Source organism: Sarcophilus harrisii, chromosome 3, assembly GCF_902635505.1.
Source record: "Sarcophilus harrisii chromosome 3, mSarHar1.11, whole genome shotgun sequence".
Classification (NCBI taxonomy): Eukaryota; Metazoa; Chordata; class Mammalia; order Dasyuromorphia; family Dasyuridae; genus Sarcophilus; species Sarcophilus harrisii.
In genome coordinates, this window is record NC_045428.1 from 303,439,315 (window position 1) to 303,456,766 (window position 17,452).

A 17,452-nucleotide genomic window follows, 5' to 3' on the forward strand; every position below is an offset into this window, starting at 1 on the left:
TACAGTACTATACTCACTTCCACCTGTCATCTGTTTCTCTGAAGATGGATAGCATCTTCCTTCATAGATCCAAGTCTTTCCATATTTTTCTAAATCAGCCAACTCATCATTTCCCATGCCAATCTAGTATTTCAATCCAGTCATGGCCTATCTTGAGAAATTCTTTCCTCAATTTTCTGTAATCCTTTCATTTTTGGCTACATAGGTTTACAAAAAGATTTTGGTTTAAAATAATCAAAATTATCCTTTTTGCCCGTCAATAAAGCTCTTCCTTATGACATAGTTTAATGTCTAATGTTGCTGAATCTACTTCTTTTACTTTTTTTTCCTGTTTTCTTTGAAGTTCCTGACCTTTTGCTCTTTCAAATGAATTTTATTATTTTTTTCTAACTCAGTAAAAAAAATTTTTTTTTGTAATTTAATTGGGGTGACAGTGAATAAATAAATTAGGTAAAATTGTTGTTTTAAAATTTTATATTGGCATTACCTACCTATGGACAAAAAATATTGCTTCAGTTACTTAGCTCTGAGTTTATGTAAAAAGTATTTTGTCTTTATGTTCATGTAGTTTCTTTGTTTTGGCAGACGTATGCTCCTGTGTTTTTACTGTCTAGATTTTTTAAATGGTCTAAAACAATATTGAATAATGTTGGTAACAAATAGTGTAGTTTCTTTGTTTTTCACTTTTTGATTTAATCTATTTTAACCTTAACTTCCAGATCCTGATTACTATCTCTTGGGGCTTTTTTTGCATAATAAATGCTACTTCTGCCTTTTATTTTATCTTTTTTGTGTATCTCTCATTTTTATAATGTGTTCTGATAGCAACATATAGTTGAATTTAAACTTTTAATCTGCTCTTCATTTCTGTTTTGAGTCACTTTATCCCATTCACATTCTAAGCTACAATTTTATATTTTCTTATTTCTTTTTTCCTCATTATTCTTCTCACCATATTTGCCCTTTCTCTTCTCGCTCCTCTGCTTCAATTCTACCCACTATCTTGCTCTCCTATTCATTAATCCACTCACCCCTCTAAAAATACCTCCCTTTCCTCCTCTTCCTTCTACTCTATCCCTTTGCCCTCTTTTTTTTTCTGAATTTAGAAGACTTTTTCTATTGTTCTCCTCTCTTTCCCTTCTTCCCTCTCTCTCTCTGTCTCTCTTTCTCTGTGTGTGTGTGTATTTGTGTGTTGTTATGTATTTTCCCTCTTTAACCCATTTCTGATGATAGTAAATTTCTAGCATTACTTACCCTCCCCCCATTAATTTCTTCTGTTAGCATTTCTTTTTTATACTTCATTTGTATGAGATAATTATTCCTTTTTATCTTTCTCTACATGGTTTTAGTTTTTTTAGAATCCCCCCATCATACTCAGCTCAACCCAAGCTTTTCTTTTAACTTATCTAAATAATGATGACAATGATATGAAGTAAACAATTTGACCTTATTGAGTCCCTTATAATTGGTCTTTAATGTTTACCTTATATTTTTCCTGGGTGTTATATGTCAAAATTTCCCTTATATTCTGGGTTTTTGGTCACAAAACCTGAAAGTCTCTCAGTTGAGTTACTACCCTTTTCCCTCATTCAGGATTATACTTGACTTTGCTGAGGAAATTACCCTTGGTCATAACCCCAGCTATTTTGTTCTATAGAGCTTTAAAAAAATCAAGTTAATTACATAGACAGTTATTTTCTGGAAATGAAAAACAGAGAAACTACACCACGTGTCATCAACATTATTCAACCTGTGATTCTTCAGTGTGGTAGCTACTAGGTCTTCTGTAATTCTTATTGTAGCTCAATGATAGTCGATTTGGTTTCTTTCCTTGATGTTTCCAATATTTTGTTCTTAACCTGGGAGCTTTGAATCTTGGTTATATTATTCCTGTAAACTTTCCTCCTGGTACCTTTTCATGTGATGAATGATGGATTTTTCTATTTTTGCTTTGCCTTCTTGTTCTAGAACTTCAGGGCAATATTCCTTGATAATTTCTTGTAATACTGTATCCAGATTTTTTTGATCATATTTTTCAGATGGTCCAACCATCCTTATGTTTTCTCTTCAATCTGTTATTTTCTGATGGAATGTTTCACTTTCTTTTCTGTTTTTTCATTAATCTGATTTGTTGGTATCTTGAAACATCATTAGCTTCCCCTTGCCCAATTCTAGTTTTCAAGGAATTATTTTCTTTCTCAAGTTTTTGATTATGTCAAATTGGCTGACATTTTCTTGATTTTCTCGGATTACTTTTACTTTTTTTTTCCCTAAATCTTTTATTTAATTTTTAAAGTCCTTTTAAAGTTCTTCCAAGAACTCTTTTTGTTTTGGGGACCATTTTGACATTTCTCATTGAAAAAGAAGTGACTTTTAGCTGCTTTATGTTCCTCTGAACATAAACCCCAGATCTTTTCTAATCCCATAGTAACTGTCTACGATTAGGTTCTTTCTCCTCTACTTACTTATTTTTATTTATTGTTTTATTTTGTTTTTAGCAGCTAATAGTGTAATTAATTTGCTTTTTAAAAAGCCTTTTTACTTCATTATATTATTCCTTGATGTCTCATGGAGTCATTAACTACCATTCAATTACTTTTAATTTTCAAGGAGTTAATTTCTTCAGTGAGGTTTTGTACCTTCTTTACTAAGCTGTTAATTCTTTTTTCATAGCTTTCTTACGTATCTCTCATTTGTTTTTTATATATCATTTTTAGCTCCTTCAACTCTTCTAAAAATTCTGTTGGATTTGTTATCAATCTGTATTTTTCTTAAAGGCTTTGCTTGTGCAAGGAATATAGATAACATTTAGTGCTATCTTCCTACATAATGTAATTTGGGAGATACTTAATTGTTTGGTCTACAATTCCTCACTTACCTATATATATACTCTATTAACAGGAAATTGTATATTAATTCTTCCTTGTGGTATAGCTAGGTGGTAAGTAGATAGAGCACTGGACTTGGAGTCGGGAAGACTCATTTTTATGAGTTCAAATCTGGTCTTATCTGTGTGACCCTGAGCAAATCACTTAACTCTATATGTCTCAGTTTCTCATCTGTAAAAATGATATATAAAAGGAAATGGTGAAAACTCCAAATGGGTCACAGAGAGTTGGACAACACTGAAACGACTCAACTACAACAAAATCTTCCTCTGTATTAAGGTGTTTTTAAGTCCCTGTTCAAATGAGACTGGGAGAAGGGATACCTTAAACTACTAGTCTTGTAATACAAATTACTTTATCAAATTAATTCATGATTCTTCTAACCGGGTCTCCCTGAGGAAATGGGGGTAGAGGGGACAGAAGAGGTAATTATAATTGAGAAAAGATTAGAAAATCAAAATTGTAACATGAGTCACTGTGCAACTCTACAATAGGGCACCTTGAATATTTCAAACATCCTGTGAGGTGGGGTGCCAAATGGGAAAGAGGAGGCCACCAAAAAAGTGAAAATATACCTGAATCTTTGAAAATTCAAACATGATTTCAGCATTGTTTTGCCCATTTTACTCCTGTGTTTAATATAGATAGATAGATAAATAGATAGATCTTATATAATCATACAGTGTCACAACTAGGAGGGCCTTTAAAAGATCATCTTGTTCAATCCCTGCCTTCAACCTCCTCCTCCTCCCAAGCTTCAAGCTCCATAGTTTACAAAAGAAAAAACCAGGACCCAAAGAAGACTTGATCCAGTTCATTAAGTGAAATTACTTTCACTAGACCCTGGACTAGAACTTGTTTTTGCTGACTACTATCCACTTTCTGCTGCCATACTGAATTTGAAATAAAGTAGTGGGAAATTAGGATAATGTGACAATGAACTGATTTCATTGTAGGAAACTGTCCCAAAGAATAGTTTCTTCCACAGTTTCCAGTCTTAGTTGCCTGAGACTCTAGATCATTGATTTGCTCCAGGCAAATCTGGTCATTCAGATGAAGAGATTATAGTTTGAATATCCCTATTCAATTCTATCCTCATTTTAAACAGTGTTCAGAGAAAAAATAAATAACATTATATTTGTTGGCTTTCTTTGCTATCCCTGTCAGAGATGACAGAAAGAAGTAGGTGTGACTAAAGAAAGCTAGGTAGTTTTGTAAATGTTGGCCAAGACAATGCAGATTTGATTATTGGATAATATTTTTGTGGCTGTATGATTTTTGAATATTATTTTTAAGTCTCCGTTAATACTTCCATCTACTAGAAATAAGAGAGAAAAACAGCTGCTTAAACTGAAGAAGCAAAAGGAAGAAGACGACCTCAAATTACAAATGCAACTTCAAAGACAAAGGGCCATGAGAATATCCCAGGAATATCGGCTAAATTTGCTGGAAATAGTTCATCCAGGTAAGAGCTGACATTACTATTTGTGTAAGAATAAGAGGTTACTGTGTAATTCCTGAAAAAGTATTTTTCCATTGCTTTTTTTTTAAATCACAGATTTATTCAATCATCCTCATTTGTTGTTCCTTTCTCAGATCTTTAAAGACTCTTAAGTCTTTAACTATGATTCCTATAGTTAAGATAAATTAGTTAATATAGTCAGCCCTACTAGGAAAAACAAAGTTTGTGTTTAAGCGGGCCACCATAGATAAGTGAAAACCTTATTTTAAGACTCCCACTAGTGATAGGACAGAAAGGGAAGCCAAACTGATCATGAAGCATGTACCCTTCAGCTTTGACAGTTTCTTATATAACCAGGAAGGAGATATAAGAAAATTTGTTCATTAAGAAACTACAAAGGAGTTCCAAGTAAACAATTTTTTATGGAATCACTTTTTAATTTTCATGCTTTCACTTTCTACTACCTCCTTTTCTGCTCTGTACAAAACTTTACCATGTCTCCCCAAATTAAAAAAAAAAAAAAAAACTTCACTTATTTTACCATCTTTGCTACCTATTATTCTATATTTGTCTTCCCTTTCATGATTAAATTCCATGAGACAGCCATCTATTTATTTAGTGTTTCAATTTCCTTTCCTGTGTCTTGTCATTTGGTTTCCATGCTTATCAACTGAACAATTTTATCTCCAGTTACCAGTGATCTCTTTAATTAGCAAATCTAATGACTTTTTAAACCTCATTCTTCTTGACCTTTATACACTGGTAGGTAATGTTTCTTTCCTTGATATTCTACTCATCTAGGTTATTGGGACAGTTATCTCATGGTTGTCTTCTTATTTGTTCAGCTATCCTCAGTTTCCTTGGTGATTCATCATTCATCATGCCCCTTATTTGTAGATACCCCCCAAAGTTCTGTTTTGGGACCTCTTCTTTATTCTCTTTATACTGTTTCATTTGTTGATTGCATCATTTCCAAGGCTGTACAGATAATTCCTTGATTGATATAGCCAGCCCTAGACTTTCTTCTAAGGTCTAGTTTTCATTGATTTTTAGACATTTCAAACAGGAAGTCCTAAAGTTATCTCACATTCAGCATATCTAAAACAAAAATCATTAACTTTCCTCACCTCTCCAAAAAGTAAGAACTGTCTTTCTTTTTTATCTGTATTTTTAGTGCTTCCCACAACAACTAGGATATAGTAAGCACTTAATAAATGCTTGTTACCTTAACTGTTCTCAACTTTTTTATTACTGTGATAGGTGTAACCATCCTCCTACTCATCCAGCCTCAATGCTTCAATATTATCCTAGACTCCTCACTTTTATTAATCTGGTCATATCAAATCCTGTCAGTTCTTACTTTGCCATATCTCTTGTAGATGTCATTGACAACAGCTACCGTGCTTGTTTAGTCCCTTATCACTTACTGCCTAACTTATTGAAATACTTTAAAAAAACTTTAATGAACCCCAGGACTAAATGGATGCCAAACATTTAAAAAGCAATTACTATCAATACTATATAAAGTAATTGGAAAAATATACAAAGATGTCCTACCAAATTTCTTTTGCAACATAAATTTCATGCTGATACCTAAACTAGGAAAAACAAAGGAAGAAACTGTAGAATCCAATTTCCCTAATGAATATTGGGTGTAAAAATTCTAAATAAAATAATAGCAAAGAGATTTCAACAGTATATCACAAGGATCATACACTATAACTAGGTAGAATATATACTTGGATTGCAGAGTTGGTTCAATATTAGAAAAGCTATCAGCATAATTTGACCACATCAAAAAACAAAAATCTTATGGTTATCTCAATAGATGCCGAAAAAGCTTTTGATAAAATATCACCTATTCATGTTTATGACACTAGAAAGCATAGGAATAAATGGTGATTTTCTTAAAATAATAATAATAGTATTTATCTAAAACCAAAATCAGGCATTCTCTGTAATAGGGATAAAATAAAAACCTTCCCAGTAAGGTTAGGAATTGAGCAAGGATATCCAACTTCACTATTATTAATATTATACTGGAAATGTTAGGTGTAGCAATAATACCAGAAAAAGAATTTGAAGGAATAAAAATAGATAATGTGGAAATAAAGCTGTCTTTGCATATTATGATAGTATGATTGAGAGAATCTGAGGAAATCACCTAAAAACAAATCAAAACAACTAACAACATTAGCACAGTTGCAGGATATAAATTAAAATCACATAAATCATAAGCATTTCTATGTATAACTAGTAAAGCCTAGGAGAAAGAGAGAAATACTATTTAAAATGACAGCACATAATATCAAATACTTGAGAGTCTACCTGCCAAAATACCAATACATGAACTATATGAATACAATTACAAAAACCTTTTCATACAAATAGAGATCTAAACAATTGTTGAGCAGCTAGGTGATACAGTGCATAAAGTGCCAGGCTTAGAGTCAGGAAAACTCTTCTTCTTGAGTTCAAATCTGGCTTCAGATACTTACTAGCTTTGTGACCCTGGGAAAGTCACTTAACTCTATGTGCCTCAGTTTTCTCATCTCTGGAATGAGCTAGAGAAAGAAATGGCAAAGATACTGGATCTTGATACTGGATTGATCATGGGTAGGTTGAACCAATATAATAAAAATGATACTACCTAAGTCAATTTACTTATTATTCAATGCTAGACCAATCAAACTACCAAATAATTATTTTTATTAAGCTAGAAAAAATAATAACAAAATTCATTTGGGAAGAACAAAAGGTCAAGAATATCAAGAGAATTAGTTTTGGTTTTTTTAAGTAAAGAAAAGGAGCCAAGTAGTACCAGAATTCAAAGTATACTACAAAGCAGTAATTATCAAAACAGTCTAGGACTGAATGAGAAATAGGGTGGTTGGTCATTTGGAATAGATTAGGTACACAATGTAGAGAAGAAATTTAATTTTTTCTTTAATTTAATATTTGAGTCATTTAGTGTTTGAGAAATCCAAAGAGCCAGAGTTTGGGGACAAGAACTTACTATTTGACAAAACTGTTGGGAAAACTGGGAAGCAGTCTGGTAGAAATTAAGCAGAGACCAACATCTTACACTATATACAAGTTAAACTCAAAATGGGTACATGATTTAGACATAAAGAATGATATAAGCAAATCAGGGAAGTATGGGAAAAATTATGTACCATAACAATTTATCAATTCCTTATCAGGGAAAAATTTATCTAATCAAGAGAGAGGAGCAGAGGGAGATTAAATGTATAATTTTGAATATTAATTTAAATTAAATTAAAAGGGTTTGTACAAATAAAATTATTGCATCCAAAATAAGAAGAAAAGCAAGAAACTGGGAGAAAATTTTACAAGTTTCTCTAATAAAGACCTCATTTCTCAAATGTATAGGGAACTGAGCCAAATTTACAAGAATAAGGACCATTCTCTAATTAATAAAAGGTTAAAGCATATGAACAGGCAGTTTTCAGAAAAATAAGTTAATGATATCAATAGCCACATGAATAAGTGCTTCAAATCACTAATGATGAGAGAAATGCAAATTAAAAGAATTCTGAGACTACCTCACATTTGTCAAATTGGTTAATGTGACAGAAAAGAAAAATGACAAGTTCGGAAGGGATTGTGGAAAAATTGGGACACTAATGCCTTCCTTAATCCAGTTTAAACTGTTAGCTATTAAGAAAAAGGTTGGGGTAGTGAAGACCAAAAGTCTTGCTCTAACCATATTTGTTTCCCATTCCACAAACCTTTACTTCTTCCTCCATATCTGCAAGGAGTCTGAGGGCAAGAGACCTTTATTTAAATCTTGATTCTTTATTATTTACTACATATGTGGCCTTTGGCAAGTTAGTTAACTTGTCTGGGCCTCAGTTTTCTTATCTGTAAAAAGAAAGGGCCAGCCTTGGTGATCTCTAAGCCCATGTTCAGCTCCAAATCCCAGGACCAAATGTTCTTTATGCCTGTTATCACCTTGGAATGCCTTCCTATTCAGCAATCTGTACTTCATTGTGTAGGAAATACTATAGAAATTACACCTTTTGGGAAAATACTGAGTGCAAAGCAATTGAAAGAGACTTCTGTGGCTGCACAGGATCCACCACTCTAGATTTTTAAAAAGATATGTATAGAACATGAAAGCTAGGGAAGATAACAGTAAAGTGAGTGAAATAGTTCTATTACATGTCAAAAATGCGCTAAGCATTCAGAATGATTTTGTGATAAATGCAAAGTAAAACAAAAGTAAATTTTTAAAAACTATTAAAAGGACTTCCTAAAAAAGTATTATATGATAATTACAGAAGACAAAAATACTCAACTCTTATTTTCTTTTTATCTGTCAATGAGAATGAGGACAATGTCAATGAGGACAGAGGATAAAAAATAAGGAAATTGAAGCCCCCCAAATAAGTGAGGAAATGATAAGAAAACAAAGCTATCCTTCAAAGAGTTCATAGCAACAGGCCCAGACAAAATGTCAAACTATGACAATAGCAAAGATTACTTTCATTTTGTAGATGTAAAGTTTGTAGATCATTTTATATACATCTGTATTATTTGATCATCACAGCAGTATTGTGGGTTAGATACTATAAGTATCCTGATATCCATTTCATAGAGGAGAAACTAAGGCAAAGAGAAGTTAAAGCAACTTTGTTCATAGTCACCAAGAAATCCATTTTGGAAGCAATTTTGAAGCTATATTTTCCCAACTTAAAATCTAGCACTTTATCCATTCTGCTCAGCTTTTCATGGCAATTTCTGAAAAGATATCCAGACAGGAAGATTTGTCACAGAATTTGAGATGATCACATCTCAAGTTTGCAAAAGGTTGAAGAATTTCAATTTTCCAGAGTGTAAGCATATAAGCCTGACCTTTATGCTTGGAAAAATTATTAAGAAAGAAAGAATTTAAGAATAGTTGACAAGGAAAGCAGTGATCACTATGAGCCAGCATGAGTTAACAAGAACAGATAATACTGCTCCTTATATCCTTTTTTTTTTTTTTTTTTTTTTTTTTTTTTTACAGAGTTGTTAGAATAATAGATTAGGAAGATACCTTGGACATAATAAGTATGGATTTTAGTAAAACGTTTTACAGCTTTAGATAATCATGAGAAAGTTATTTGATAGATAGTAGTTTGATGAGGTGGCTTTGTTTTCTTACTATCGTCTCATTTATTTGGGGGTTTCAGTTTCCTAAATGTAAGCTAAATGAGGAGATATCCTCAGAAAAGAATGCTTAGGAGAACATACATTCTTTGAAGGCAGAGAATGTCTCACTGTTGGATTTTGTACCCAGCATGAGATATTATAACACAATATGAGAAAAATTGTTCAGAGCATGATGAATTAGTTATCCTGGGAAGATGGTGAATTCTCCTGTACTGTGGGTCATCAAGGGATGTCCCAGTGATCAGGTGGTATGGATGTATCATAGGAATTTGTGCTAAGATATAGGTTGAACTAAATTACCTCATGATAACTAGGTGGTATAAGTAGTTGTATTCCCATTTTAGGGATATAGAATTGAAATGAACAGAATTTCAGTAATTTATCCATGCTCATAGAACTGGCATACAAGCCAGAACTCAAAGGGTCAGAGGATCTTAGAGCTGAAAGGAGACTCAGATATCATCTAGTATAATTAGTTGCTTCATTCTGTATAGAATGAAACTGAGGTCAGTGAAGTACAGTTAATTGCCTTCAGTCACACAGGTGGTACTTAACAAAGATGGGATTTGAGTTCTGGTTTTCTTAACTCCAGAGAAAATATCATGCTGCCATACTAGGTCTTAGGACCAAATTAGAAATCCTCTCCTTTTTTGTTAAACAATGGAATGGATAGCAGCATGGTCGTCTTCCTTTATTACTGTGTTCAACATTAGTCATAAGCAGACTAATGTCTGTGGAACATACTTCTAAACCACAACCATATACTCTACTCTGCTGCTTCCTGAGTACTCAGGAGCTTATGGAGTAAAACACTGGGAATCTTTTCTAGTTAGTCATGAAATTCTCTTTCTCTTAAGTATTCATTGTCTGATTAAAGTTATGCTTCTTTCCTTGTGGGAAAGTCAGTGTCCCATTTGCAAGATTGTCCACTTAATCTTTTACAGATTTTTAAAAATTCCATCACATATTGCACCTGTCATTTTGCTTGGAGTCACTTTTTCATTGCTATGACAATTTAACACTCAGTGAGTGAATCCCACTAAGATAACAATCTGAATATCACCAAAGAAAGGCCATTGTTCTTCACATGTTACCCAGGAGTGAACAGTTGCATAATGGGAAATTCCAAGAAGGAATTTATCTCTAAAAACTCAAGGCCAATATGGAACACAAAGGGAAATTAGAAAGGAAGAATGAAAACTATTCACAGTGCCTGTCTCTTGGTTAGTGAGCTATTATTAAATGTTGATTGATTGATTTTAATGACCAGGCTTGGTCCTGGGGAAGAAAAGATGAAATACACGTCTCTCTACTGTGTGGAAGAGCATGAAGAGCAACTAGGCCCTGCTGTGGATAGAGTACCAGGCTTCGAGTCAGAAACACTCATCTTCCTGAGTTCAAATCCTGCCTTAGATACTTATTAGCTGCATGACTCTGGGCAGATCACTTCACCCTGTTTTCCTCAATTTCCTCATCTCTAAAATGAACTGAAGAAGAAATTAAAAAACCACTGCAGTATCTTTGTGAAGAAAACCCCCAATGGAATCGCAAAGAGAACTGAAAACAACTGAACAACAACAAAGATGAACTGAAGAAGAAATTAAAAGACCACTGTAGTATCTTTGTGAAGAAAGCCCCCAATGGAATCACAAAGAGAACTGAAAACAACTGAACAACAACAAAGATGACTTTGGGTGTATAATGAGTTAGACTCTGGCCAGTTGTCCTGTCAGTTGCTTTGGCATAGGTTCAGTGTCAAGTGAGGTTGGGGGTGTAGATGAAAGAGAATTAATTGTGTAAAACAAAAGATAAGACTTAGAGGAGGAATGAGATGATTCAGATTTGCGTTTTCTTAAGTTTAGGGAAATTCTCAATGAGAAAACTTCCTTTAGCAATTCAGATCTACAGCTTTATAGCTGTAGAGGTTCTCTTGGGAGACTAAGTGATTTTGCTTAGTACTGTGTGGCCAGAATGTATCGGAAACAGAATTTGAACCCACATCTTCCTGTCTCTAAGGCTGGCCTTTTTTCCAGTATGCCATGATGCTACTCAGATATTTTTAAAAGAAAATTTTTTAAAAAGTGTGAAGGATGAAAGAGCTAAAGAAATTACCACACTTTTGAAATCGACATTTGGAAGCAGTAAAATTGAGTGTGCTTTAATTTATTCTTTTTTTTGTAGGACAAGTGGGAAAACATATCCAAGAAATGGAGGAAAAATCAGCACGGATTATCCAGAAACACTGGAGGGGATATAGACAGAGGAAAAGCTTTAGTCAACAAAAGCAGTCTCTAAAGGAGTATAAGGCAGCAGTCATCCTTCAGAGAGCAGTGAGTTATTAAATTAGGCCTCCTTATGTTTAAATAATTTTAATTTCATTCATGGATAATATTCATGGCATTATTTCTATACTACAGTGATTGTGCATTTCTTAAATTAAAATTTTAGTGTTTGTTTTAAGTTTAATGTGACCATTTCAGTATACAAAGAACAGAAAAGAGAGATTATATATGAAACTGTAAATTTCTATAATACATAATAAAGTTAATATAGTTGTAGCAAAACTGCTCTACTTGTATCTCCAGTTTGGAATTTCCTCTGTCTTTACTATGCATTTTTAAAAATGCTCTTCTTTTGAGAAAGGATCACTATCACTGTCTACAAACTACCCCATAGCTACAACTCTCCCTTAGAAGAAATATACATACATAGTTAAGCAAAAGAAATCTACATACTGGATATCTCATTCTTTATTCATAGTATTTCTCTCTCTTCCAAGAGATGCTAAGCGTGTTTCATTATCAGTTTTATGAAGTCATAATAAGTCACTATATTATCAGCACTCTTAAGTTAAAGTCATTTTTTCGCATTATTGTGTGATCAATAGTAGTTTGTATAAATTTGTATTATATATAAATTGTTCTCCTGAAGTGAACTCAGTTCACTCTGTATCAATTTAGCCTTCTTAGGTGTCTCTGAATCCATGTCTTTCAAAACTTCTTATACCACAATAATATTTAATTACATTGACATTACAAATTCATTCTCCAGTTGATGTTCATTACCCCTTCCTTAATTTCTAATTCTTTACAAATATGAAAAGTGCTACAACAAAAATCATTCTAAATTTGAGTTCTTTTCCTTTGTCTTTGATATGTTTGGAGTATAAAACTAGTAATAGTATTGCTGAGTCAAAGAGTATACATATTTCAGTACTTATTGGATATAGTTCTAAGTTGCTTTTTTTAAAAAAAATTATGTTTTATACTTTTTAATTAGCAAAATTCCATTTTCAGTACTTCCCAATCCAGTCTCCCTCTCCCCATCCTCCACTTCAATTGAGTACAAAAGGAAAACAAAATCCTGTCACAAATACATATATTCAAGGAAAAAAAATTTCTGCTTTGATCATATCCAAAACAATACATATCTAGTTCTTCGTTCTGAGTCATTTTATCTCTCTACTCTGAATTTGGTAGCATGTTTCAACATTTGTCTTCTGTAATCATGGTTGGTATTACAATGATCAGTCTTTTATTCTTTCAAAGTTGTTTGCATTACCTTACTTTTGTCATTTTACAAATTGTTCTGATTCTGTTCCCTTCAAAAGTGAAATGCATCATTTCATAGTAGTCTTGTCAGGTTTCTCTCAGAAGATGAATATCATTTCTTATAGCACAATAGTATTGCATACACACATTTATGTGTCTTGACCTGCTCAGCCATTCCTTGATTCTCATTTTTTGCCACCTCCCCCCACCAAAAAAAAAAGCTATAAATGTTTTTGGACTGTAGGACTAATTCCTTCCTTAATCTTTGTTGTTCAGTCCTTCAGTCCTGACTCTGTGATCCTGTTAAGGAGTTTTCTTGGCAAAGTTACTAAAGAGATTTCCATTTTCTTTTCCAATGGATCAAGCAAGTAAAATTTAAGTGATTTGTCCAGGGTCACATAGCCAGAAAGTGTCAAATTTGAACTCAGATCTTGTCTATAGCTCAGCATGCAAAAACGGAACCAGATATGCTGCCTCTCTTAATATCTACCCTCTCTCTTAATTCTCTCTTCTCTTTTCTTCACTTTCCCTCCTATTTCTCTCTTGAGGGAAATTTCTGTACCCAACTGTATGATAACTATGAAATTATTCTTAAAAAAGAATAGTTCTTAAATTCTTTTCTCCTTTGTTTTCCAGATCAGTTCTATTTACTATATCTTAAATTGTCTTCTGTTTTTTCAGTCTTTTGATTTTATTTTAATGTTTGGTGTGGCCCCATAGAATCATTGTCTTCCATTTGGTCCACTGTAATTGCAGGGAGTTTGATGCTTGGATAATGTTTTAAACCTTTTGTGCCAGTTGTTAATTCATCTTACAATTCTTTCTTTTCTAGATCTCTTTTTTTCCCTTTTCTTTCCTTCAGCTCTATCATTTCATTTATTAAAACACTTTAAAATCTTTTTTAAAAAATCTTGTTCATCTTTTCCAGGAATTCTGTTTGGATTTGTGCCCAAGATGTGTTTTTCTTTGAGACTTTGCTTGTAGATGATTTGGAGTCATTGTCATCTTCTGAGTTTGTTTTTGAATTCCTTAATGCTACAATAACTTTTTATGATGGGATTCTTTTTTTTATTTGCTCATTCTTTCAGCTTTCTTCCTGACTTTGGACTTGATGTTAGGATCATGAATACTTCTGGAGGGAAAGTCTAGATGGGTTCTATTGCTACTTTCTTGGAGTGTTGAGCATTGTGTTTTTCTATATCTCAGGAATAATCCAGACTTAAACTTACAACTTTCAGTGCTCCAAAAGTATTATAATCCAGAGCAAAGTCTGATCACTGCCTTCTCTGATACAAACTCTGCAGTTCCTCATCTAGATTTGAGTATTGAGCAACAGTAGATGGATATTAGATTCAGTCCCCATCATGTACTTGGAAAGTTCTGCTGGTTCAGAGTGATGGACCTGCAGATTCCCCTTGTTCTGGTTATTTTTCTTCAGGGTTTAGACTAGATTAGAACCTAGGCCCTTCTCACTCCTGGAGTCTAAGCTATACCACTACTGCTACTTTTTGAACTTGACTTTTCTCAGTACTAGGCCACGGTCTTTGATTGCTTCCTACCAGGGAACACTATCTCTATTTCCCTTACCCATCCCTAAACTTGGTAGTGGGCAATAGAAGGACCAGTTGGTACCTTGTTCCATAATTTTTCCCTGATTTAGGTCTGGAAGCTTTTCTTTCCCTGAGATATACATTGGTGCTGGAGTGCTCTGTAGCCTTGCTCCTGGCCAGACCCTGTCCACAGTTTGCACAAACTTCTCTGCCTTCCTATGCTGAACTGAGCTAGAAAAAAAAATGACTCAATGTTATTTTTTTCTTGGCTTTTCCCATCAGCATTCAATCTGGTGTATTTTCTGGTTCTGTTTGGAAGTGCTTCAGGAAGTGCTTCCTGTTACTCTGCCATCTTGGCTCCCTCTGACCCCCAAATTGCTTTCCAGAAAGCTTAGATCAATTTATCTCTACTAAAAGCTCATTAGTGTGCCAATCTTTCCTTATCTCCTCCAATAACTACCATTTTCTTTCTTTTTTTTTTTTCATATTTCACAATCTGGTGGGTATAAGGTAGAATTCAGTTATTTTTCAAGTCAATTAGTGATTTGTAGCATTTTAAAAATATAATTAGTGATAGTTTTCAGCTTTTGAGAATTGCCGGTACTGGTTTTTTACCTTGACTATTTTATTGGAGAATGGCTCTTACATATTGAGTCAATTACTTTTATATCTTGGATATTAAACTTTTTTTGTTTTTTTTTGCTAGGCAATTGGGGTTAAGTGACTTACCTAAGGTCACATAGCTAGGAAGTGTCAAGTGTCTGAGGTCAAATTTGAACTCAAGTCCTCCTGATTTCAGAGCCAGCACTCTATCCACTGTGCCTCCTAGCTGCCCCTGAGCTTAGTACTTTTAATTTCCTATTCCAACAATGTTTTTTCCACTCTCCTTTGTTGTCCCATCTGTAAGAAAGAAATACAGAACTTTTGTGAATCAAGAATGATAATTTATTGTGGTAATTTATCAGTCTTGTTGAAAGCCTCATAAATAACTGTCACAAGTAAAAGAGAAAATTACAGACTTTTCTTTTGTTCACCTTTAGGCTCTTAAATTCTTAAGAAAATGCCATCAGAAAAAAAAAATGTCTTATTCTTGGCAAGGATTCCCTGAATTTACTGATGCACGTAGAATGGAATTGAAGCAAAAGATTGACAATTATATCAAACAGCACTCAGTAAGTAGGTTCCTGTCATGGGAAGTCTTAATTATATTATTATTTTTTGTTGTAGATAGCAACAATGAAAAGATTATACATACCATGTTACATAGCTATAAGAATAGAAACAAAGCATAAATACATGGCATAATTTTAAAATATATATTTATGCGTTCTTTGTGAATGTAGATTGTGTTTTGTTCTTTTATGATCACCTTCTGTATGGATCATGTCATCTTTTTTGGGGGATGTCCTCTTAATATTCTTCACCAGTAGAGAGAAGCATTAATTCTAGTAATTTAAAATCATTATTAATGATCATTTCCTATTCCAATTCCAACATGTTCCCATTCTCCATGACATTAAAAATTGCTCCATAAAGCAGGACGTTGGTTGCAAACCAACTTCAGGATACAGCAGCTAGGTAAAAAGAGTCTGTTGCAGAGAATATCCTTGCTTTGCTAACCAAAGATCCTTTCCTGGGAATGCTTCTCCCCAGGTAGTCACTAAACCTCTTCTCAGTTTAGCTTCTTTGGGAGAATTTGACCAGAAAATGTTTCTGATTTCCCTTCCAGCTAGATAAAAGCAATCAAGGCATGCAGGTGAGTTGAGTGTTAAGTATGTCTGGAAAGTCAACCAATGTAAAAATTGTATGGCCACATGTAGAAATGTCTATTTGAGAAGAGGCTTATCTATAAACTCCACTTGTCAGTTCATATCTTCTGTATAAGAAGGCAATTAAATATGGTTAGTATATTTTAGAAACATTTCCATTTAAAAATTAAAAAAAAATTTGACTCTTTAAAGATTATTACCCCTCAGATTACTGGAAAACCAAGGTATCAAAAAATAACTTATGATCAAGGATTCTAAATAACCATGGTTTTACCGTCCTGTTGCAAACAATCTATCCCCAAGTTGTGCTGATAATTACATAATAAATAATAACTAAAATATTGTTTTTCTGAAAGGCACATACAGATGTTAAAATAAAAGCTGTGTTATCTAGCACTTTACCAATGATAATAAGCACTAACTCTATTATTGCTAATGTAGATCTTCTTTAACTTTATCTCCTTGCCTCCCTGCTTTGCCATCTGTAGACTCCCCTTACTTTACTCCAAATTTTTATCCTATTTAAGATTTTAGGAGATAGTAGGTAAGCTTCTTATAAAATCAAGGTAGAAATAGAACATTGAATTTGCAGATATTGGAGAAAAACAGCTATTCTGTGGCCTTCATAGTTAGATGAGAGAGAAATTAATACATATGACCTCATGATATTATTTTATATCTTTCTCCAGGGCTCTGAAATGTCAGATGTGGCTAGCAGGGAACTTCACACCCAGGCTCAAGAGCAGCTGGGGCACTATTTTCTAGGGAGGGCCCTAGAAGAGCGAGCACAGCAGCGAAAGGAGGCTTTGCAAGCTCAGATCAGAACCAACATTGAGCAGCTGATGAGTAAGTGCTGAATTCCATGTGTGCTTTTTCTAATAAACAAATTCCATAGAACATGTTAGATCAAAAAATCACAGAGAAGGGCCATTTACTAATTACCTAAGTAATCCAGCCACTTGTCTCCAATAATAGTTTTACTTAAACATTATTTTCAGGAAAGAAAATTCCACATTCTTAATTTCTCTCTATTCCCTGCCCCCTTTTATTTAAT

The 17,452-nt window shown here is 33.5% G+C and overlaps 1 protein-coding gene across 1 annotated transcript in view; it reads left to right on the forward strand.

The window, feature by feature from the left end:
* Positions 1 to 17,452, forward strand: part of IQCB1 (IQ motif containing B1) — a 54,363-nt gene that overhangs the window by 34,609 nt on the left and 2,302 nt on the right. Inside the window, exons 10-13 of the mRNA XM_031959724.1 lie at positions 4,211 to 4,353; positions 11,710 to 11,858; positions 15,670 to 15,801; positions 17,088 to 17,244. Coding sequence (XP_031815584.1) covers positions 4,211 to 4,353; positions 11,710 to 11,858; positions 15,670 to 15,801; positions 17,088 to 17,244 — 581 coding nt within the window. The remainder of the gene's footprint in view (positions 1 to 4,210; positions 4,354 to 11,709; positions 11,859 to 15,669; positions 15,802 to 17,087; positions 17,245 to 17,452) is intronic.